Here is a 22,254-nt window from a genome sequence, read left to right on the forward strand (position 1 = left end):
TTTGTGGCAGAATGGGTTGTTCTAAGACCCTGGATTTAGAAGGCTCTGCCCCTTCCTTAGTAGCTTAGAGTGACCAGCTGCTCTGAAAAGTGTCCCTCCAGTGCCTGCACCCTTCCCCTCGTACAGGTACCAGGAAACTTGCCAGCTGCCCTCTTACTCTTCTTGACCTTCCCCTCCTTTTCTGAGGCCGAGCCATGGCCTCCCTGACTCCCAGACACCTGTGGTATTGCTTGGCACCTCCTAGGGCAGGTGGCATTCCCACTTGGGGGCTGAAGGCCTCCCTAGGTGCTCAGGTGTGAAGCACCTGCACTTAGTAGGAGAGCTGCTGCACGTCCAGGGTCATCTGCAAAGGGCCTACCTTACCCTCCCTTCTTAGGGGTCCAGGCTCCTGCTGGCTGGTGTCCTGCATGCTGGCCAACCTAAATACTTTCTTTTAAAAATAACCTAATCACAATAAAAGTTTTGCCTGTACATCATTGTCAAAAGTTGTAAACCATACAGAAGTGGCATTATAAAACAGTTGGTAGAATGGCCTCAGAACTTCCCCAAGCATGAAGCCTTTGTCAAGCTTGAGTTTGACTACCTGTGTGGCTTCTTGACCTGTGATATGCCAGGGTTCTTTGTTCCTTCCACTTTGGCAGCTTGACCTTTTTCCAGTCTTTGTTTAAAAAAAAAAGAAGGAATTTGGGAATTGCTGTCTTAGTATTTTGGACTTGGTAAGGAAGGTAGAACGTATGATCATGACTCCCGCCTTCTGCCAGGCATATCCATGAGTGTTTGCTTTTCATGCCCTCTACTGGGGCTCTGCACTTCTGTGCAGGGCAAGAGGTGGGAAGTGGCCTCTCTCCAGCTCTAGTTCCTCAGGCTGGGAGGTGGAGGCTGCTGGGCCTGTCCTGCAGGCTTCACCTTTCACATTGCTGGCTCACTACCTTCTGCTCTGGGACATAAGGTAGCAGTACTGGCCTCTTCTCCCCAGGCACCCCTGTCACCTTGCTCCTGTGGGAGGGTGGCCTAGCAGCAGCCAGAGAACAGGTTTGGCAGAGGAATAAAATGATTCGGTGGCGATTTGGTCACCACGACGTAGGGAGGGAGGATGGAGAGCATGTTGACAGGTTTGGAGTCATCTTTTCATTGGCAAGAGTTACTTTTACATTCTAAGCAAGAGATTCTCATGGGATTGAAAAAAACATTCATTTCTCCTAAATGATTCCATGCAGGCCATACCCGTTTGGCCTGCCTGCCCCTTTTCTGTTCATTTCCTTAGAACTTGGTCCCCCTACTCCGCATCCTGTTCCCTGACCACACTGGCGCTGAGGTTTTGTTTCTGCTGTGACCCATGGAGGCCTGAGTTTCTGAGTTTGTGTTCATGGTGGAATGCACCCAGCCGTTCAATCATTAACTGTTTTTCTGTCTTTGGAACTGCAGTTCTGTATTTCCAGTTATGGAAACCCCCTTATCTCAGCAGAGTTAAAAATATTACAAGTCATTGATTCTGAAAACGTGTAAACAATAGTTCCTAAGAATGTGCAGTTGGTAAAAAAAGAACTTGTTTTAATCATTTTTCTTCCTTATCCCTGCCCTCTTTTTAAAATAGACTTAATTTTTTTAGAGCAATTTTAGTTTCACAATAAAACTGAACCAAAAGTACAGAGTTCCCCTCCCCCCAATGTTTCCTACTGCCAGCTTGCAGGCCAGAGTGGTCAATTTGTTAATATTGATGGACCTACATTGACACATCGTTACCACCCAAAGCCAGTAGTTTACAGTAGGGTTCACTGTCCATGTGGTGCATTCCATGGATCTTGACAAATGTGTAATGACATATGTCCACCAATGTAGTCTCCCGGAATCATTTCACTGCCCTAAAAGTCCTCCGTGTCCCATTTATTCCTCCCTCCCTCCACCTCCTGCAACCACCGATCTGTTTGTTGTCTCCATAGTTTTGCCTTTTCTAGGATGTCATACAGTTGGACCCATAGGGTATGTAGCCTTTTCAGAATGGGCACTTTTAATTAGTAATGGCATTTAAAGTTCTGCCCTGTCTTTAATGTGGCTGATGTCTTTTCATTGCTGAATCATAGTCCCTTGCCTGGACATACCATGGTTTATCCCTTTCCCTACTGAAAGACAGCTTGGTTGCTTCCAATTTGGGGCAGTTCTGAGTAAAGCTGCTAAAAAATAGCTGGGTGTGAGTTTTTTTGTGTAGACCCATGTTTCAGTTCATCTGGGTGAGTATGAAGGCGTGCAGGCACCCCTAATACATTCGTTTAGGGAGACATGAGCATAGCAGAAGCATAGTTGGATTTGTGAATGGAGCCTGGCTGAGCTGCAGACTGCCAGTAAATATCTCACCAGGAACAGTGGTGAGCCTGTAGTGCCGTCATCACTACAGGGATGACATCGTCATCAATCGAAGGGACTCTCTAACCCCCTCTCACATGCTCTGCTGTCTGAATCTTATTTCTCTAACTTATAGCATTTCTTAGGATGTTCTTACCTGTGAGGCAGGATCCTACTGGCTGCCTACCAGAAACTCCCCTCATTTATGGACTGCAGGAGTGCGGTGACAATTTGTGGCTCTGGTGTGCATGTTGAAGAGTTCCAGGATCCTAATACAGCTTCAGAATCAACCCAGAAAAAACTTAACCTATTTCTGGGGAGCTTAGTTGTTAGGATCCTCATCTTTAGAAAGTCAGCACTCCAGGTAGGAGGTGGCATTTAATAGACCCCACACCCATACGACTCTACCCAATGAAAGTGTTTGCTGTTTTTAGTAGCATAGTTATTGTAGTTATGAAGCATTGTAATTAAAAGTGCAGTTGCAGCAGTTTTAGATATAATTTTTGAATTCCAGGAAGAACAAAAGAAGACTTTCAGTGTTGTGGGGTTTTTTTTGTTTTGTTTTGTTTTTTGAGACAGAGTCTTACTCTGTCGCTCTGGGTAGAGTGCCATGGTGTCACAGCTCACAGCAACCTGCAACTCTTGTGCTTAAGTGATTCTCTTGCCTCAGCCTCCCATGTAGCTGGGATTACAGGTGCCTGCCACAATGCCCAGCTGTTTTTTTTTTTTTTTTTTTTGCAGTTTTTGCTGGGGCTGGCTTTGAACCCACCACCTTTGGCATGTGGGGCCAGCATCCTACTCCTCTGAACCACAAGTGCTGCCCTGCCCGGCTGTTTTTGCTGTAGTTACTACTGCTGTTTTAGCTGGCCGGGGCTGGTTCAAACCTGCCACTCTCAGTATATGGGGCCAGTGGCCTACCCATTGAGCCACACATGCCACCCTCAGTGGTATCTTATTATGTTGGAAACTTGCAGCCTGTTAGGAGGCTGCTAATTTGTGCTGGTTAGTTAAATTGCTGTGCAGAGTCATGGTTTTACCTGTACCAAAGTTGGCCTAGGAAACCTTGGGCTCCTTGTGAGAACAACCTGACCTGGTGCTGGTTTACTAGGAGTCCTTATTTGGGGATGAGAGCCACCTGCAGTCTTCATCAAGGGTGTCTTGGCACATGGTGTGGCCTACGTGGAGGTGGGCAGACAGATGTGGATCTCTGAGCACCAGGAGTGACCTTATTTCACTAAGTGTAATGTCTCCACACTTCATCTACATGGTAGTGTGTTTCAGAATTTCCTTCCTTTTTAAGACTAATATTCTGAAAAAAAAAAAAAAAGACTAATATTCTGTTGTATGTATATTCCACATTTTCCTTATCCATTCATCTGTTAGTGGATGGATTGCTTCTACTTTTTGGCTATTTTGAGTAGTGCAGCTATCTGTGAACACTGGCATACAAATATCGCTTTGAGCTCTTGCTTTTAGTTCCTTCGGCTATAAACCTAGGGATGAAATTGCTAGATCAAAGGCTAATTTTATGTTCAATTTTCTTTTTTTTTTTGAGGCAAGGTCTTGCTAGATCATCTAGGCCGGTCTCAAACTCCTGGGCTCAAGCAGGAGCCTCACTGCCAAGTAGCTGAGACTATAGGTATAAGCCACTGCACCCAGCTTCTTTAATTTTTTAAGGAACCACCAGATTGCTTTCCATAGTGGCTGCACCTTATGTTCCAGCAATAGTGCATAATGGTTCCAATTTCTCCACATCCTCACCAACACTTGTTACTTTTAGTTTTTTGATGATAGCTATCCTTATAGGTATGAGAAGGATTACCTTTGTTTTTAATACAGTGTGTCTAATTGTAAGTTTATATGATTTAACTTTTTAATAATGGCAATTTTTAAGTGCAGGTTCAGGAAATTTCTAAAAATTTCACAGCCACCTGTCATGAGTTGATGTGAGCCTGCTCAATGTACCTCTGGTCGCAGCCTCCAGAAGTAAGAGTGTGCTGTGGCACCGCTGGAGTTCTTTTTGGCATCCAATTTGTGCCAGCTGGAAAAGCAGTAAATGCTGGAGGTGTCCTGCAAATACGTATTCCAGTAGAGAATGTGTGTCCCCATTTAAAAAAATATATTATTTCCTTTAGGAGGTACACACTGAATTGGATGAACACTTCAAATGACCAAGTGTTTAAGCCTTCTGGGATGTTGGAGGAAAGTACAGTTTCTCTGTATCTGTCCCAGAGTCCTTGGAGCTGCTGTGGGGACTGGCAGAGCCTCTCCCATGTAACGCTGGCCGTTGACAGTTACCCAGTGCTCTATTTCCCGTAGCTCTCTGTAGCTTTCCTTCTGCTTTTGGTTCTCTCTTTGCAATTTGGTGCCTGAGACACCTTATGCACTCCAGAGAAGAAATTGTTTCTAGAGAGACTCAGTGTTGCCCATGCTGTGGATGCTAGTTGGCATTGTCCTGTGATCTAAGTAACATGTGTGTTTTGGTACATAGACAGTTTCACGTCCTGGGAGGTTGGCGGGGGAGGGGTGGTGGTGGTGAGGGAGAGCTTCCAAGGAAGTCTGAAGAAAGCCTATGCGATTGGCCCACAGACAGGTCCGGCCACATTCTGGTCGCCTGCTGCTCGTCATGGCAGAAGGAAGGACAGCAGTGTGTGTGAGTGGGTGCCACTTGGCAAGTCGGATGCCATTTGCCTCTGACAGGCCGGGGAGCCTGTTCTCTCCATCAGTGCTCTTTGTGGCTGGTGTGTGCAGCTGATTGCCGACATCAGTCCTTCCATCGCATTTTTATTTGGCATGTTTACCCTTATCAAGTACTTCATTAGTTTTTTATGAGTTTAGAATTGCAGAAATCCAAGGAATCTGCCCCTTGACTTAGTTTCCTCCTGGAGCAAACAAAAGGCTATTGACTTGACACTAAGTTGAGGAGCAATCCGAGTGGAACCCTCTCTCCATCTGTAACCCCCTTGGAATTTCAGCTGAAATGGGCTCTTGCCACGCTCCACCTAAATCTTTGTTCCTCAGAGTCCAGTCCTAAGTCCTTTCCAAAGCCAAAAGCCTTATTATTTTAACCTTTGCAGATTTCAAAGGGAGTCGAGTTACACAATTAATATGTAGAAGAGGGATCATAACATGTAACAGGGGAGCCCAGTACTGTTGTGCCCTTTCTCTGGCCAGAGGTCCTGCCCTGGAAGTCCCTACGCACCTCCCCTATCTACTCGGTGTGGGGGAGAGCTGTCTGATTCTGCATGGACGAAGAACCTTTGCCACTTGATTTCCGTTTGCCTTTTCCTACAGGTCCAAATCTAGAAAAAATGTTTGTGTTTCATCAGCCTCCTTTTTTTCCCACAACTGAAAACAAAGCCTTGCTTGTTTCATACTTCTAAAGGAACCTAGAGTGTACTGAGATCATAGGAGTTTGGGGACTTTGGGGTCATTTAGTTCAAGTATCCCCCCCCCACATATACACAGAGGTATGGGCCAGGAGTCCCACAGCTGGAGGCTGCCCTCAGTCCCTGCGGAGCTTTGGGTCACAAAGCCTCTTTCTCCCCCATTCCTCCTGGCAGCCATTTCTTAGAAGAACCAAATTTGTGTATTGGGAAGTAACTTGGATTTAACCACAATTTCACATGAAAAGGCAGTGGGCCTCTGTTCCCTCTCCTGGTTCCCTGACTGCTGTGAGTGACAGAGAAGCTCCTGCCCAGTTCAGAAGTCAGGATCATCACCAAACACGTACATGGGAATTGATGCCTCCCGTGCTCCAGTGATGGTGGCACGTGGCACACCAGGCGGTTCTCAGATCTGTTTAGATGCTTAGTGCATCTTAGCCCGGTTTTTAAGTTTCATCCTCGGCCTTTGTAGTTCTCTATGTTTATATCTAGTGCTTTTGTTAATAGTGTTTTTTCCCTGATATGAATATGCTTTAGTCCTTTTGTACACGTTCTTGGGAAAACCAAGGCCTGCGTTCTGGCCTCCCAGCAGCTCTTAGTCCCCAGTGAGTATGAAGTGTCCCAGCCACAGAGGGACCAGTCCTTACTGCACAACCACTGGCGTTAGTCCCTAGTGAGGCCAATGCAGAGCCAGGTCTCAGCCCCACTCCCTGGGCCTGGAGGCTGTGAGCAGCCTGGGATCTGGGCCCCCACACTGGGGGGAGAGTCACAGGGGGAGGCTGGGGAGGAGAGTCAGTCTGTGGAAGCAGCTGGATGTCGCTGCTGTGTATGGACTGTGGGTGCTGGGGACAGAGCAGGTTGCTGAGGGGCCGCGCTTGGGGCGTATGTGGCAGTCAACACATAGTTCCTTACTGAATGCTTTCTGTTCCAGCTTGGAGACTGGCCCCCAACTGCTGTCTATGGGAGGAGGGGTCTGCTGAGAGAACACGGCTTGGGGGATTGGAGGCTCTAGGTGCACACCTGGCGGGGCTGTGAGGCGCCCCCTCCACGAGCCCTGGTGTTGCCTCTAAGCATCTTAGTTCCCTCAAACTGGGGCTGAAAGAAGAGGGTCTGGGGCAGAATGGGCAGAACGCTTTGTCCTGTGGGACAGAGAGAGTCAAGGAACGCCCCCTCTACCCGCCTCTTACAGCTGGGAGTACCTGCCAGAAGAAGAGGTTACCTGGGCACTTTACGGGAGGATGTAAATTACCTGGGATTTGAGAGGGATATGAATGTGATCAACTTGGTGTTCATTTCAATTTAAAATATTTTACACCATTGTAGTCCACATTACCCAATGTTTGTCAATGATTTAGTTTAAAAAGTAGAAACAAGAGGGTGTGGCTGTGTGCACCTGTAGTCCCAGCTACTCAGGAAGCCAAAGCAGGAGGATCATTTGAGCCCAGGGGTTTGTCTAGGCTGGGCAATACAGTGAGATTCTGTGTCTAAAAGCAAAAATGTTGCCCAATAAAAGTTGGATACAGATGAAATATTTGCTAGCATAGAAATAACTGGAAGGGCATGGGGAGTGGGGTGGGGGGACCCAGGGAAAGGCAATTGATTTCTCCAAGTGAAACCAATTAGGTCCATGAACAAAACATACAGGATCCAAGGTGAAGTCCACAGTGATTGTTCCAAAGGGTCTTTCCATCGTGTTCTGTTGTGAGTGTGGGGAGTGGTTTCAGAATTCTCCTTCTAACTTAGTGGAGTTTCTTCATTCCTTTCAGCCCTCGGGGGGGAAGAAGGGAGTGCAGATGTGTGGCCTGGTGCTCCTTCCCTAGGTTACCTCACCTGCCCATTACAGCTGCTGCTGTAACCTGTGATCCTCCTTGGATAGATAAGGAAATTGAGGCTCAAAAGGCTAAGTCACCTCCCATGGCCACAAGGCAATCACTGGTCAGGGCCGAGACAAAGTGGCTTCTGCTGAGACTGTCAGGCGTTATTCCATTTCTGCTCAGTTTCTCTGTCTGGTTGAGGCCATGATGGGTCCTCACCAGCATTCATGAAGTGTCTGTTTGGCTGGGGACAAGAGCGCCTGGTAACCTCAGTAGGAAAATTGAGGAAGAAGTTTGATGCAGATGGTCAGCTCTTTCTGTGCAGAGCAGCACAACATCAGATGGCACCTAAGTTTTGGTTCCTCTAAGGCTCAGGGTAGATGTTTGCATGGGGTGTGTTTGGGTTTGGGTTTCAGATTTATTCTTGAATTTGTATTTCAGGACTTAACTTGGCAAGATGAGCACTCCGCCCCTTTCTCTTGGGAAACAAGGGTAAGTTGGATTAAATTGAGATTCACTTGTCCTTTTAAAAAGAGCTGAGTTGTTAATGTGTTTTCTTTTCAGCATTTGATGGACTCAGAAGGCAGTAGCCCCCTGCTACCAGCCTGCAGGTGATGTGCCCGTGGTTGTGGAAAGGCAGGGCTGGGGGCCCTGAGGAGGAAAGGAGCTGTAGTGTGTGGTCTAGTGATAGAATTCAAAGTATTGGTCAGTACTGACAGCCAGGCCCAGTGACACCCATGATGTCCACTGGGGCTCCCAGCAGCCTGGGTAAGGGGCGCAGTTCTGTCAGGGCCTTTTCTCTGCTCACACCTGCACCTTGCAGCACTCAACACCTGGTGAGTGGCCTCTGCAGACACAGCTCTGAGAACTTGGAGGCAGCTTCGGCCAGTTGACATACAGAGTCAGGTATTCAGCTCACACAGCCCTCCCTGGGTCACTTGCTCTGGTCTCTGGTCACTCATCATCATCAGCAGCAGCAGCAGCAGCATTGCCAGAGCTGCTTAGGAGCTTCAGGCTTAACTGATCTTCATTCATTTACCACCCCCTAAATTGCCTCAGGGCAGGTGCATTCCTAAGCAGCAAAATGACTAAAAGGCAAAGGTCTCTAACCCAGAGAGGAAGAAGTAAAGGAGCAGGGTTTTCTGAATGCAGAGCATCCAGTACTGTGCCCTAGAGGGTCCCTTCAACAAACGGGCACTCGGTGCGTTGGGACAAGGCTCAGACTGCACCGTCAGACCATAGCCTTTGAGTGCTGATACTTTCAGGGCCTGTTTACTGGTTTTTCACCTGTCACATAGTTGCTGGACAGAACCCCTCATCCCAGTAGACATGGGTACCTGGGGGTCTGGGAGGAGGGTAAGTCAGGGTAGTCCACAGGGGACCCTGAGAGGCCCTCCCATGGGGAACTATGTCTTAAAATGAAACATTGCACTGGGGTTTAAATATTCAAGGGCAGCTGGTCCCATTCTTTGCACATGGACAGCATTTGGTGAGTAACTGCTGAAAGCCCTAAGTAAAGTGAGCTGGCCTCAGGATGTAGGAGCCTATGGCAGCTGAGCTGATTCTTATTACTGTGAAGAGGTGGTTTAGGGGATGCATGGCATTAATTCCATCTCCCTAGGGTTCTGGGCACTGGCTGCAGCATAACCAAGATCCTGTCTGGGGAAGCTGGAGTTACAACGGCTCCTAAAGCCAGCACAGGAGCTTGTGTCTACCAGTGCTACACAGGCAGTTGTAGGTGGGCAGACAATGAGTCATTATATTGGTATCCAGCCAGGGCCCTCAATATTTCTCTTCACTGGGCTCCCATGATGGGTGGTTGTGTGAAGTACTAATCCTGCAGGTGACACCTGGTAGTGCTAGGCATGTAGCCTCTCTGCTTGTGGGTATGGTGACCCAGGAAGCAGTGCAAGTTTCCCTGGACTGGGCTCTCTGATGATCTGCAGTGGTGAAGGAAATGGAAAGACAAATTAGTTAAAATGTCTTAAGACCTAAGCTTATCACAGGCCCTATGAGAATAGCTGCTCTCTGAAGAATTTACCTTGTTCTGTGTTCCCAAGTCAGCTATTTGTGGGACAGGACATTTAATCTAATATTAACTTGGTATAAATGACATTGCGGGCCAAGGTGGCATAGCTCCTGCAGTGGCCGCTGGCACAGGCACAGCTTCTGGGGCCAGTATGGGAAACAGGTGCCCTGGGTAACAGTGGAAATGCAGTCCGCTAGGATACACGTGTGCTCATGCTCTTTGTCCCTGGATCCCAGCTTATCTGACCTCTTAGAAACAGCTAACTCAGGGGAGCTTGCTAACAAGTAGGCATCTGTCCCGCCTTGTACCTGGACCTTTTGTGGCTCAGAGTTCTCAGCTCCATCTCATGCTCCTTTTAGTCCAGAGCACCAGTTTATTTCTCAAACTGTCCTCCCCTTCCTGTCTAACCTCTTGAGAGCCTTCTAGAAGCCTTTGAAAGCCTTGGAGAAATAGAGGGCTTCCTACTCAAAGAGCAAAGGAGCTTGTCCCATCCTCTCCCTTCACTAGTCAGTGTTGAGTTTTAGAAAGCCCTGCCACTCCTCCTTAGCCTTGGCTTTCAAGAGCCCTGCCTCCCTCCTTCTAGGACCCCACATTCTTCTAGGACTTAAAGATTTTTAAAAGAGCCCTGTTGAGGAGCTCAAAACAGGAGGCTTTGGCAGTGCAGAGCCCTAGATCTCCCAGTACGGGGCTGGAGACTTGGCCCCTGTTTCCTGCTGTCCCTCAGTTGGTGCCTTCCTCACTCTGTTAGCATCTGTTGTTACATAACAACCCCATAGCTTCATGGCTTGAGCTCATGGTTCTGTGGGTTACTGGTGTTAGCGGGGCTCAGCTGGGCTGTTCTTCTCTTGGCCTTGCCTGGATCATGGTGGTGTCATCTGAGAGCCTGATGGGAGCTAGGTTACAGGAGAACCCCTCTCAGGCATCCAGTTGGCTGTCAGCTGGGCCACATGTCTCCAGTGGGCCAGCCTGGACCTCTTCACATACATGAATCTAAGAGGAGTTTCAGGGTTTGGGCTGGGAAATTGCACAGTATCACTTCTGTTTTGTTCTGCTGGTCAAATCAAGGCACAAGCCAGTCTGGATTCAAAGTGTGATGAAAGGGATCCCACCTCTTGATGGAGGAATGTCAGAGAACTTGTAGCCATTTTTACCCTTGGCAGCCTTGTCATTTCAGGTCATTTCTTCCTATTTTTAATTCTTTGCTTGTTATTTTTTAAAGTTTAATTTTTTTAATCACAAAATAAACATAACATTAAATTTTCCATCTTAATCATTTGTGAGTGTACAGTTTGGTGCTTAAGGACAACCACCACTACCCTCCATCTCCAGAACTCCCTTTTCTTGTTATTTTTTAATGGACAAATGAAAAACTTTTATGGCGTATGAAGAGGTATTTTGATCATGTGTACATTATAGGACGATTAAATCAAGCTAATTACCACATCCAGAGTTCTAGTCATTGTAAAACTAGAACTCTGTTTCCATTAAACCCTACCTCCCCATTCCCTCCCTGCACCTGGGACTCCTCTCAGCTCTGAAATCATCATTGATTTCTTTCTACTCAGTGGATGTAACTGTACACTCGCCTGTGTCAAACCTTGTGCTCCAGACACAGAGATGCCTGCAGGCATCTCCATGCTCAGAAACCAGCCCAGGGCATGAAGAGCCCTGTTCGGGGGCAAATCTCACTTAGGACAAAAGCTATAACCACAGAATCTTTCCTTTTGTTGATTTCTGCATTTATTTAACACATTCCTTCACATGCTGGCAGATCTAATCTCATGCTGTCCTTCAGCTGTCAGGTTTAACAGACATTTAGAGAATGCAAGCAGAGTTCCAGCTGTTTCCGCACCGTAGGTTGGCTGAGGCAGGATTAGCCCAATCCAAGGTCATAGCTGTCAGGGGCAGAGGTAAGAATCTAAGGCGTTTTGGTTTCTCACCCAATTGTCCCTGTCCTTTCTCTTGGCCAGCCCTTGACAATTCCACTAACATAGAATGAGCTGGTTCTCTGCTAGGGACCTATGGTCACTGCCGTAGTCCCAGCAGCTTTGATCAGGAGAGCCCAGAGCAGCTCCGCAGAGGCTGTTGTCTCAGCTTGCCTGCCATGTACCCTGCTTCTTGGAATCCTGCTTGGTTTTCTAGCCCTGCTTCCCTGTCTTAGTGTCTCTTCCTGAGGCTGATACGTGCTGAGATGCCTCTGCTGCTCCAACCCTTCCATCGCGGATAGGAGGCTTGCCTGGCCCAGGGTGAGGATGCTCATGGCTGTCATCTTTTCCACTCATCTGTCAGCCTGGCAGGCATGCTAGGCGAGAGGGTGTGCATGGGGACCCAACACTGCATTCCTTTCTCATGCTACTGATAGCTGGAGAGGAAAAAACCCCAGCATTTAGATTGCTCCAGACAGGGGAGGAAGCAGGGAGTGGGGAGAGGATTCTTTGCATTCCCCAGGCAGTCTGGGCTGGGGAATTTGGAGGCAAAGAGGTCAGGCCACGACCCTGGCTAGCTGGGCTCTTGGGACTCCTGCTCCCACTCCTAGCTGGCCGCCTTCTCCTGAGCTGTCTGGCTCCCTGGCTCTCCTCTCTGCCACTCCATTCCTCCCTGTCGCCTTACATGATGTTCTGATGCCTGTCTGAGGATGGAATGTAGGGTAGCATAGGGCTCGGCTCCTTGATTCCTGGGGTATCAGAAGATCTCCAAGGGCCAATATTGATGAACCCCAAGGTAGGAAGCCTTCCAGTCCCTTCCTTGGGAAGAGAAGCATTTATGAGCACAAGCACCTCTTCTATGCTGTGGGCGGTAATGGGGCTGTGTGCAGTGATGGGGCTATGCGCAATGACAGAGCTGTACACATACTTGGATTTTTTTCACCTCTGGGAGGCTAGGGTTCCCTCCCTGCTGCAGGTCAGGACCTAGATGTCAGATACCTGGCAGGTGGTATGGATGCACAGAGATTGGAGCTGGGGTCTGTCTGTGGCCTGCAGGTGTCTGCTGCCCATGAGGAACAGAAGGACCATTCCATCAGGGTGTTCTGTGCATAGAGGATTTGCCTGACTCCCCCCCACCCCACAGCATAGCTCCTGTACTACTTGGGGCCCCTGGATCCTCTAATCCCAGACCCTCTGTCTCTGCCTAGTAGTCTCCCTTCCGCCCACACCCTGGACTGTTCCTGACTCTCGCTGAGATCCAGGGCTCTGCTGTGTCTCCTGCTGAGAACTTTCCTGCTCCCCTACATGTGGGGTGATGTCCTACCCACCCAGCCCTGCCCATCCCACGGCTCTGTTCTCTCCAGCCTCTGGGGCCACGTCCTTCGTTACCCCACTGTCTCGTCGCAGTCCCCCCAGCTGTCTGTGAAGGGCTTCTGCTCTCCAGCCTCAGCAAAAGTCCCCCTTTTCATAGTTGTCCCAGTCACGAACCTTGCCACGTTCCCAGGTCTGGTCTGAGTGCCTAGGGTGCGTGTCCTTGGTTAGTGCTCACAGCTACCCACATCACGGGTGGGGACACCCAGCATAATGTAGTGGCAGACGTGAGCCAAGCAGTCCTGAGCCCAGCCCGGTGCCACAGCTTTTGGAATCATCCCTCTTCCATGTTGCTGTTCAGAAGTCCTGTGGTAGATGAAAATGGGATGGTGTTTATGAATTCTTTGTCACTGCATCTGTGTTCCTGTGAGATGACAAGCCTCTGCAGGGCAAAGACTGTCACCTGTCCCTTAACCTCAATGACCAGGCCCAGTACCCTTTCCACCCTCTGCCTGCTGGATCTCAGCAGAGCTATTCCCAGTCAGCCTGAGATAGTATTTGTGTCCCCACTTCCACAGCCCCGTGTCCTTAGGCCCGGGGCTCCCGGCAGGGCCTGGCCTGGTGAACATACAGGTTGTTAGTTTAGTCCATGTCAGGAGCCTTGGGACTTGGGGCGAGTGGGCCACCAGGCACTGTCACACCACAGCTTGTCTCCAGATCATGCTGTCTCATCCCTGTCACAGTGCCACTGATACTAGTTTTGTGAGTCTAGAAGATTTTAGTGTTTTCCATTCTTCCTCCTCTTCCTTCTTCAGAATGGAGGTGGAAAGAATTGATGTGAAATGGTTGATGATTATTAGGATTTGCTCCAATAAACGATTGCATTTTCTGACAACGCTGCTAGAGCCTTTGTCTTAACAATTTGGATCTGTGGGAGGCTGCCAAGCCAAACAGTTAGTTTTGGCGGCGTGCACTCCCCCTTTACTGAAATATTGCACATTCCTCTCCAGTGAGTGGGACATAAAAATAGAGGCTGGGCTCAGTTGTGGTCTTTCTGTTTTTAGAATGGATGTGACCAGCTGAGACCCAGCTCCCCTCACGGGTGACTGACGCCCAGCCTTGGCTTGGCTGGATAAAGTCCTCCCAGAAGATCCTCCCTGGCCTCTTGGGACACTGAGGGTGGGGCTAAGCATTGCTGCAAGGAGGGATGGCTTCCTTAGGGACTGTCCCCTCTGCTCTGTCTCAAGTATATTGAAGGACCTTGCTATGTTGAACCCCTAAGTCTGACTTTCTGCCTGTAGCCGGCACCAATGCGTTGGTGTCTGTCAGCCACCAGTCCCTTCCCCTCCTCCAAACACGGCACCCTCCTGCTGGGTGTCGCCCCTTGCTCAGGGTGGTGGGAGAGGGCTGATGTGACCTCCTTTCCTGACAGCCACCTCCTTTTCCACACCAGAAAAGAAATAGGCTTTTTTCTAGAAGTAGGAGAATTACGTTTCTAGCCTTCCCCTCACCCTGCCCTGCACCTATTTGAGGCCCCAGGTAGACGTGTGACAGCGTGTGCAGGGCTACAATCCCAGGCCTTTTTCTTCTTAAATAAAAAGAGAATAAGAATCATCTGACTTCGTTGGACTATTGGGCAGGTTAAGTGAGTGGATGTGTGTAAAGGTGTCAGCATGAGCCTGGCATGTGCTGAGTGCCCCGTACACCAGAGTGCTCCACTGCTGTTCTGAGTTGTGGCCTGAGATCAACTCGCCTCCACCCCTTGGTCACTAGTTCTGGAGCATGTGCAGTATTCCTGGTGGCTCTGGCCCCTCTCATGCCTTACTGTGATCCCCAGGGTATTGCGTGTGGTCTTTGTTGTCCCTAGCTGAGTCCTGCAGGCAGGTCTGTACCCAGAGTAACAGCTTGTAGGAGCACTGTCCTGGAGCCTCCCTCCTGGCACCTCACAGCAGAGCTATTGCCCTGTGCTGTGAACCCTGCAGAGCCTGCTGATTGTGGGACTGCCTGGGACACTGCCCTCCTCACCTATGTTGCTCTGGAATGTTCTGAGAGACAGGGACACGGCAGCCTCTGAGCAGTTCAAGGGCCCTTCTGATGCTGGACTCGGTGTCTGAGCAAGAGGAAGGCTGTCCTGCCTTGTGGAATTCTCACTCTGGCAGGGGTACTTCTGGACCCCTATGTGAGCGCTGTAGCGAGCCCAAGGCAGTGGTGCTCATAGGAGAGTCTGAGGGGAGCTGGCCAGGAGGGCTGGCCGGGATGACCAGCTCAGTACTCTTGAGGACTTGCACACTGCACAATGCTCTGGGTGGAAGGGCTGCGTCCCTCCCTGGCTGGCCTCCCATCAGGAAGCAGAAGCTGCCAGGCATGGCACGGGGATGGGCACAGCACCCCTTTGACCTCATCTCTTGGTCAACAAATGTTTTGAGGCCACCCGATCAAGGGGAGGGATGACTGGCCCATGCCAGAGTGGCAGGGGCTTGGCAGCCATCCTTGGGAAAATCCATCCCTGCAGATGTGCATGTGTAGGAGGGTCTGGAGAGGGCACTAGGGGGGAGACTGCAGGGGGCAGGTGGAGCCAGGAAATGAGAGAGGTGGGCCCAGTAGAACACACTTGTGAGGAGAATTGTCCGGCCTGGGTGATTATCATGGAACAGGGAGGAAACATCAGAAGTGAGGCCAGCTACAGGCTGGGGGGCTGGTGGGGGACAGTGGCGCGTGTCAGGGGCCTGTGAGCTTCTCTTACCCTCCTCCTAGACCCTCCCTGGCCTCTGCTGTCCACCTCCATGGTGTCACAGGCTGTTCTTGGAAAGGAGCTTGTAGTCACACTTGCAAAATCGAGACCAATGTAAATATACATAGGAAAAAGACTCAGAAGCAAATTCATTAGAATTTTTTTCTTCTTTAAGTTCTTGTTTTCCCCACATTCACCTCCAAAGCCCCCAAGCTAGGCAGCTGCTTCTCCCAGCATAGCCCTTTCCTCTAACCAAATAACACCTTCCTCTGAAGAGTTGTCATCAAACCTCCAGTCACCCAAAAAGCAATGGGCGCAAGCTCTTTATGCTTGAGGAGGTCAGGCCCAGCTGTGGCCTGCTGGTTCCCTTCCAGCAGTGGCCCCGAGGCAGCCTAGGAGCCCCTCCACCTTCCTTGGTGCAGCCTGTTGGTGCCCTCCACGGAGAATGGTGGTCCAGCCTCGCCCTGCAGAGTGCAGAAGCTTCTGAACAAAGACCTTGCTGGAGAAATTGTCAGTCCCAAAAAAGCCTGGGGTTTGACAAAGTGCTTATTTTAAATGCCTTCCTTACACTACAATTTCTCGATCAAAGGCAGCTGTGTCCTCTGAGTCTGGGGCCCTGCTTCCAAGCCATTTTTAGTCATGTGTTTAAGGAAAACCATCATCTCTGTGGCCATGGTGTCCCTGTATTCTGTTGTGGAATTTGGAAATACTTAGAAGATTCAGTCTGCTTCACTAAGAAATAATTCTTTAAAAATAAAATTAGATCATCCCCATACTTAGAGAAATCCCAGTATGTATAAAGCTTTCTGTGGTTTTCATGGACGCTGTACCTGGTGGCTGCTGGCTATTTGTATGTGCAATGATTTTCAGGCTTCAGGCCTTGGAATCAGTCCATCTACACTGAAATCCCAGCTGTACGATCTCTTATGGACTGGTGACCTCGGACAATTTACTTCATCACTCCAAACCTCACATTTGTAGAAGGAGAATAACAATAAAAATCTGCAAACCTTGATGCTTCAGACACACTGAGCCATCTACATTTGTTCTTAAGCAGAGTTCCACACAGAGTCATGGCTTGATGTCTGTTCCTTGGGTTTATTTCATGTTACATTAAGCTTCAGGGCAGCCTGGTCTTGTGATTTGAACTTGTGTTCTTCATGGCCACATCATCTCACCTTCTGAACCTGGAGGGAAGATCTCTGGCTGTCAGAAGCCAGGCCTTTCAGAGAAACCTCAGACCCAGAGAAATATGCCACCCTCTGTGTGGCAGGGCCTGCCATGCATGCAAGGAAAGCGGCATTTCATCCTTGCCCTAAGAGACATGTCCCTGCCCAATAGTGAGTGTCCTGGAGAGTGCTGTTATTTGTAAAAACTTATAGAACTGAATGGACCGTTGATTAAGTGAAGTAGTATGCATGAAAGTAATAAAGAACCATGTTTTATATATTAATTTGGTACAGATAATTTTATATTTTTACAGTCAGTGACTAAAAATTCTCTAATGTATAGCTGATGGCTTTAGAAATTCAGGACAGCCCCTGAAAAGCAAATTTGATAGTATACATCTAAAACCATACAAACAAAAGAGGTTTAACCTTTTGTGCTGTATTTTGATAGTTCATGTCCAGAAATCTATCTAAAGAAATTAACCCCAGATAGGGCAGAGACTATATGCACACAGATATTCATGGCAACCCCAATTACAACAGTGAGGATTAGAAGTAGCAGACTGATAATGAGAAATTAAGTAGTAGTGAGACAGCTGTGGAATGAAGTATGTTGTAACCATTAAAAATAATGGTTATAGAGCGGCGCTGTGGCTCAAAGGAGTAGGGCACCGACCCCATATTCCGGAGGTGGTGGGTTCAAACCCAGCCCTGGCCAAAAACTGCAAATGATAGTAATAATAATAGTTATAATGCCACAATATAGGTGATGCTTGTTAAGAAGTGAAAAAGCAACACCCCAAATTTCATACCTTAATAGGACCACAGCTTCATAAAATATGGATGTGAAAAAGTTAACACAGAAATACAAAAGTGATTATGGGAAGAGTGAAGAGTTAACGCTGTTTTTTTTTTCTTTATGTACGTTTTTCACACTTTCTGTAATATGGTTTTGTTACTTATTAATCAATTGATTTATTTTCATAAAAAGTTGGGGAGTATGAAGGAGTAGAAATGGTAAGGGAGAAAGAAATGTTCAGGATTGATTTTAGAAATTATCGAGGTTGCAAATTGCTTGTTCTACAGAGCTTGGAAGGGGATGTTCTACTCCAAAGAGGATGTTTAGGTTTGCCTGTAATGATTTTGTTGGTCAGAACAGCTCAGCAATATCCTGTTTAGAGGTCACCGGTGGTCAGCAGCATCTGGATGGAGGAGAGCATTTTGTACATACCCAGATGCCACATCAGCTGCCCTGCCCTGCCCTGCCCTGCCCTGCCCTCGGGGTGGTGATGGGCTGGGCTGGGCTCTGACCGGGTAAGGGGCCCTGTGCTCTAGTGGGCACCCTTCCTCTTCACCCTCCTAGTGGGGACTTCCCCTTCCAGGCAGGTCCTATTCAGGAAGGCCAGAATCTCACTGAGGGAGACAGGTGGGTGCCCTTAACCGTTAGTGAAATCCAGGGGTCTCCATGCTGCTGGTAGCACAATGAGTGATGGGACTGCAAGATCAAAGCTTCTGGTGCATTTCAAGTATGCAACATCAGTCCTGAAAATAGCCCGAACTCAGCAGACAGAAGTCCCGCAAGTGCGTGTTATAGGTGTAGGTGCGCAGAGTGGGGTGGGGGTGGGGGTGGGGGTGGGGGGTGGAGTTAGCAGGCACAGCCAGGAGCCCACTCTAAGGACTGCCTTCTTTCTTTTCTCTTCCCTCTACGTGGCGGTAGAGTCAGATGGAGTTCAGCGTCTCCTCCTTATCCATCCAGGAGCCGACCAATGGCAGCACAGCTGGCGAGCCCAGGCCTCTGCCCAAACCTTCTCAGGGCTCCCAGGCGCTCAAGTCCTCCCAGGGCAGCAGGTCCTCCAGCCTGGATGCCCTGGGGCCCACCCGCAAGGAGGAGGAAGCATCCTTCTGGAAGATCAACGCTGAGCGCTCCCGCGGGGAGGGGCCCGATGCGGAGTTCCAGTCGCTGACCCCCAGCCAAATCAAGTCCATAGAGAAAGGGGAGAAGGTCTTACCTGCCTGTTACCGGCAGGAGCCCACCTCAAAGGACAGGGAGGCCAAGGTGGAGAGACCCGTCGCTATCCGCCAGGAGCAGCATGCCCATCCCGGCCACACCGAGCGAGAGAGGCCCCAGCCTGCCCCATCCCTCACAGGCAAGGTCCCAGAGGCCACCCCTGCCAAGCTGAATGTGGGCCCGGACGACGGGGAGGACGTCCTGTTCTCGGAACCGGAGCTCGCACAGGTGGGTGCCCTGTGTGGATGTGGCCTCGGGCCGTGGCTCCTCCATCCTGTGCCAAAGAAGAAGGACCCTGGATTCAGGGACCACAGCCACCTGTGCTTTCCTCCACCCTCCCCTCTCCTTTCCCCTGTCCTTTGACCCTTCCCTGGGGTACTTTTGCAGCTAGGGAGCTGGTTGTTAACAGCTCTGACACAGACAAATATGCAGATATTCACAAGTCTCTCTGGGTGACCCGACTTGTTCCCAACTTGTTCCCAACTTGTTCCCCCACATGTTGGGGCAGGTGAGCAGGGTCGGGAGAGCTCCTGCGTGGAGGCAGCTGTGTGGGCAGTAGGGATGCCTCCTGGTGTCCCCAAGGGTGGGTGGGAAGAGGAGGAGTGTCCCCAGAGCCTCCACCAAGACCACAACTGCAGGAAACTCTTGCTCCAGGGAAGAACTGGCTGCTGCTTGATTCCCAGCAGGATGGGGTTAGGGGTCCTTGGAGGACTTCAGAGAAATGAGTTCTCTCCAGGCACCAGGTAAAGCTATGCCTCCATCCTGAGGTGGCAGGTGGTGGAGAGAGCAGGCCTGTGCCGTAGAAGGGACAGTGCTGGCTTCGGAATGCTCTTCCTGTTTCTTGGTGGGAGCAGTGGCTGTGGGTGCCTATGAAGTGAGAGGGTAATACCATGTGAATGGCATTAGTGGGCGGCGCCTGTGGCTCAGTGAGTAGGGTGCAGGCCCCATATACCAAGGCTGGTGGGTTTGAACCCCGCACCTTGGCCAAACTGTAACAAAAAATAGCCGGGTGTTGTGGCTGGCGCCTGTAGTCCCAGCTATTTAGGAGGCTGAGGCAAGAGAATGGCCTAAGTCCAAGAGGCACAGCACTCTACTGAGGGCAACAAAGTGAGACTCTGTCTCTAAAAAAATAAAAATAAAAGTAAAATGGCATTAGTGCTGGAGGATCGCTCAAAAGCAAGGGAAAACAAAGATAGTCATTGTATTTCAGAGGAAGGCCACGGTTTGGAGGCTTTGTTTAATAAGGAACAAAGCAATACATTTGCATATAGCTGTCTGAAAGCCGTTTCTCAGGGAGAAATCATGGCCTGCCCATGTGTTGGGCTGAGACCCTTGACAAGGCTCCATGTCCATACACTGGGGACAGCACCGCTTGCTCTCTGCACCATGTGGCCTGAGACAGTGGTATCCTCTGGCCTTTCAGAGCCTTCCTAGAAGACTGAGGGGGGAGAAGGGAAAAGAAGGGGTGAAACCACTCACAGGTGAGCATGGCCACGGGGAGGAGACAAGGGTCTGCAGCCCCCCAGTGAGGGAGGACCATGTGGGAGGTGAGAGGAAACATGGCAGTGCTCAAGCAGCCTGTGAGCTCACTGCTGTCAGAGGAGGAACCGGGCACTGCAGCCAGGGCCATTGTGGTTAGAGGAGTTTTCTCTGGGACCTGCCCAGGTAGCCAATAGGCTGTTCTTTAGGATTAGATCTGGATTTGTAGCTGGAGGGAGTGGAGGAACTGCTGCCCTGGAAGCTCTGGGAAACTCTGGACAGTGCCCTCGGCTCAGGCACACTTGAAGACCCTGGGTGTCCCCACTGCATGTGCCTGGCTAGGCTTCTCCTGGCTGCCCGGGTGAGGGAGAGCCTAGGACACAGTTCCACGTTGGCGTTGCCTGGCTTCCTCTGGCCCTCAAAACTCACTGGCTGTTTTGTGTTCACTTTTTTTTTTTATAATAACATACTATATTTAAACTGTTTCTGTTGTGTTAAAGTACACGTAAGATTTACATTTTAACCATTTTTCAGTGTAAATTCAGTGGCACTTAAGTACATTTTCAATGTCGTGTGACCATCACCACCATCAATCTCCAGAACTCTTTTCATTTTGCAAAACTGAAACTCTGGAACCGTTAGACACTCACTCCCCCGGGCCCTGGCAACCACCGTTCTACTTTTGGTTTTTATGAATTTGACTATCTTAGGTACTGCATGTAAGGAGAATCATAGTCTTTATCTTTTTGTGGCTCAGTACGAAGTCCTCAAGGATCATCCCTGTTGTAGCAGGTGTCAGAGTTTCCTTTTACAGCTGAATGGGATCCCACTGTGTGGATGTGGCACAGTTTGTCCACTCATCTACTGATGGACACTTGGGTTGCTTCCACCTTTTGGCTATGGTAAATAAAGCTGCTGTGAACAGGGATGTACAAATATCTCTTGAGATCCTGCTTTCAGTTCTTTTGGGTATATATATACCCAGACCAGGATTGCTGGATCGTATGGTGATTCTATTTTTACTTCTTTGAGGAACCCCCATACTGATTTTTATAGCAGCTGTACCATCTTTTGTACTTTCTTAGTTTCTTTTAAAATTATTTTATTTTTTAAATCAACACTAATTATACATATTCTTGGGGTACCCAGTGATATTTCAGTACATATAACGTACTATGATTAGATCAGGGTAATTAGCCACATCCATTAGCTCCAAATTTATCATTTCTTTGTGTTAGGGACATTCAATATCCTCTTCTTAGCTATTTGACACTATATAATGTATTGTTGTTAACTATTCTCATCAGGAACACCAGAATTTAGTCCTCCTATCTAGCTGGAGTTTACACTTACGTCCTTAACACATCTCTCCCTGTTCCTCCCTTCCCCTGCCCAGTCATTCCCACCAATGGTGCACGAGTTCTAGTATCTCCACTTCCCTGCCAACACTTGTCATTTTCTTTTTCTTCAGTTGCCGTCCGATTGGGGGTGAAGTGGTTCTTCATTGCGGTTTGAATTTACCTTTCCCTGGTCCTTAGCGATGCTGACCATCTGTCCACAGGCTTATTGGGCGTGTGTACATCTTCTTTGGAGAAACATCCATTCAATTCTTTCTCCCATTTTTATTTTATTTTTGTGTGTAATCATAGAGTAGTTTCTATATTTTTTATTTATTTCAGATTAATATGAGGGTACAAATGTTTAGGTTACATTGTTTTCATTTCTAAGGTCAAGTCAAGTTGTAGTTGAGCCCTTCACCCAGGGGGTGTGCTGCGCACCCTCACATGTGCACACCAGGTAGAGATCCTGCCAAACACCCCCCTGCCTCCTGCCCCCTCCAGACAATATTTGTGTTTCTCTTTTGTGAGAGTGTGTAGTTTTTTTGTTTTTGTTTTTGTTTTTATTGAATGGTAACTATGTACATTAATGCACTTCTGGGGTACAGTGTGGGGTTTTCACACACAATCCGAAATACTTCCATCAAACTGGTCAACACAGCCTTCATGTCATTTTCTCAGTTGTTTTAAAACGTTCACATTCTACTCTTAGAAAGATTCACTTG

The 22,254-nt window shown here is 48.9% G+C and overlaps 1 protein-coding gene across 2 annotated transcripts in view; it reads left to right on the forward strand.

The window, feature by feature from the left end:
- Positions 1-7,503: 7,503 nt before the first annotated feature.
- The window catches only part of CUNH1orf198 (chromosome unknown C1orf198 homolog), a 19,325-nt gene continuing 4,574 nt past the window's right edge, over positions 7,504-22,254 (forward strand). Inside the window, exons 1-2 of one of the 2 annotated variants that reach the window (XM_012809889.2) lie at positions 7,504-8,032; positions 18,423-18,941. In XM_012809889.2, the coding sequence (XP_012665343.2) occupies positions 7,838-8,032; positions 18,423-18,941 (714 nt within the window). In that variant the 5' untranslated portion in view covers positions 7,504-7,837. Of the gene's footprint in view, positions 8,033-10,812; positions 11,480-18,422; positions 18,942-22,254 lie in introns of those variants that run through there. The other variant, XM_012809888.2, reaches the window with a different exon arrangement.

The sequence above is a fragment of the Otolemur garnettii genome, unplaced genomic scaffold (assembly GCF_000181295.1).
Source record: "Otolemur garnettii isolate 467f Iridium unplaced genomic scaffold, OtoGar3 scaffold00116, whole genome shotgun sequence".
Classification (NCBI taxonomy): Eukaryota; Metazoa; Chordata; class Mammalia; order Primates; family Galagidae; genus Otolemur; species Otolemur garnettii.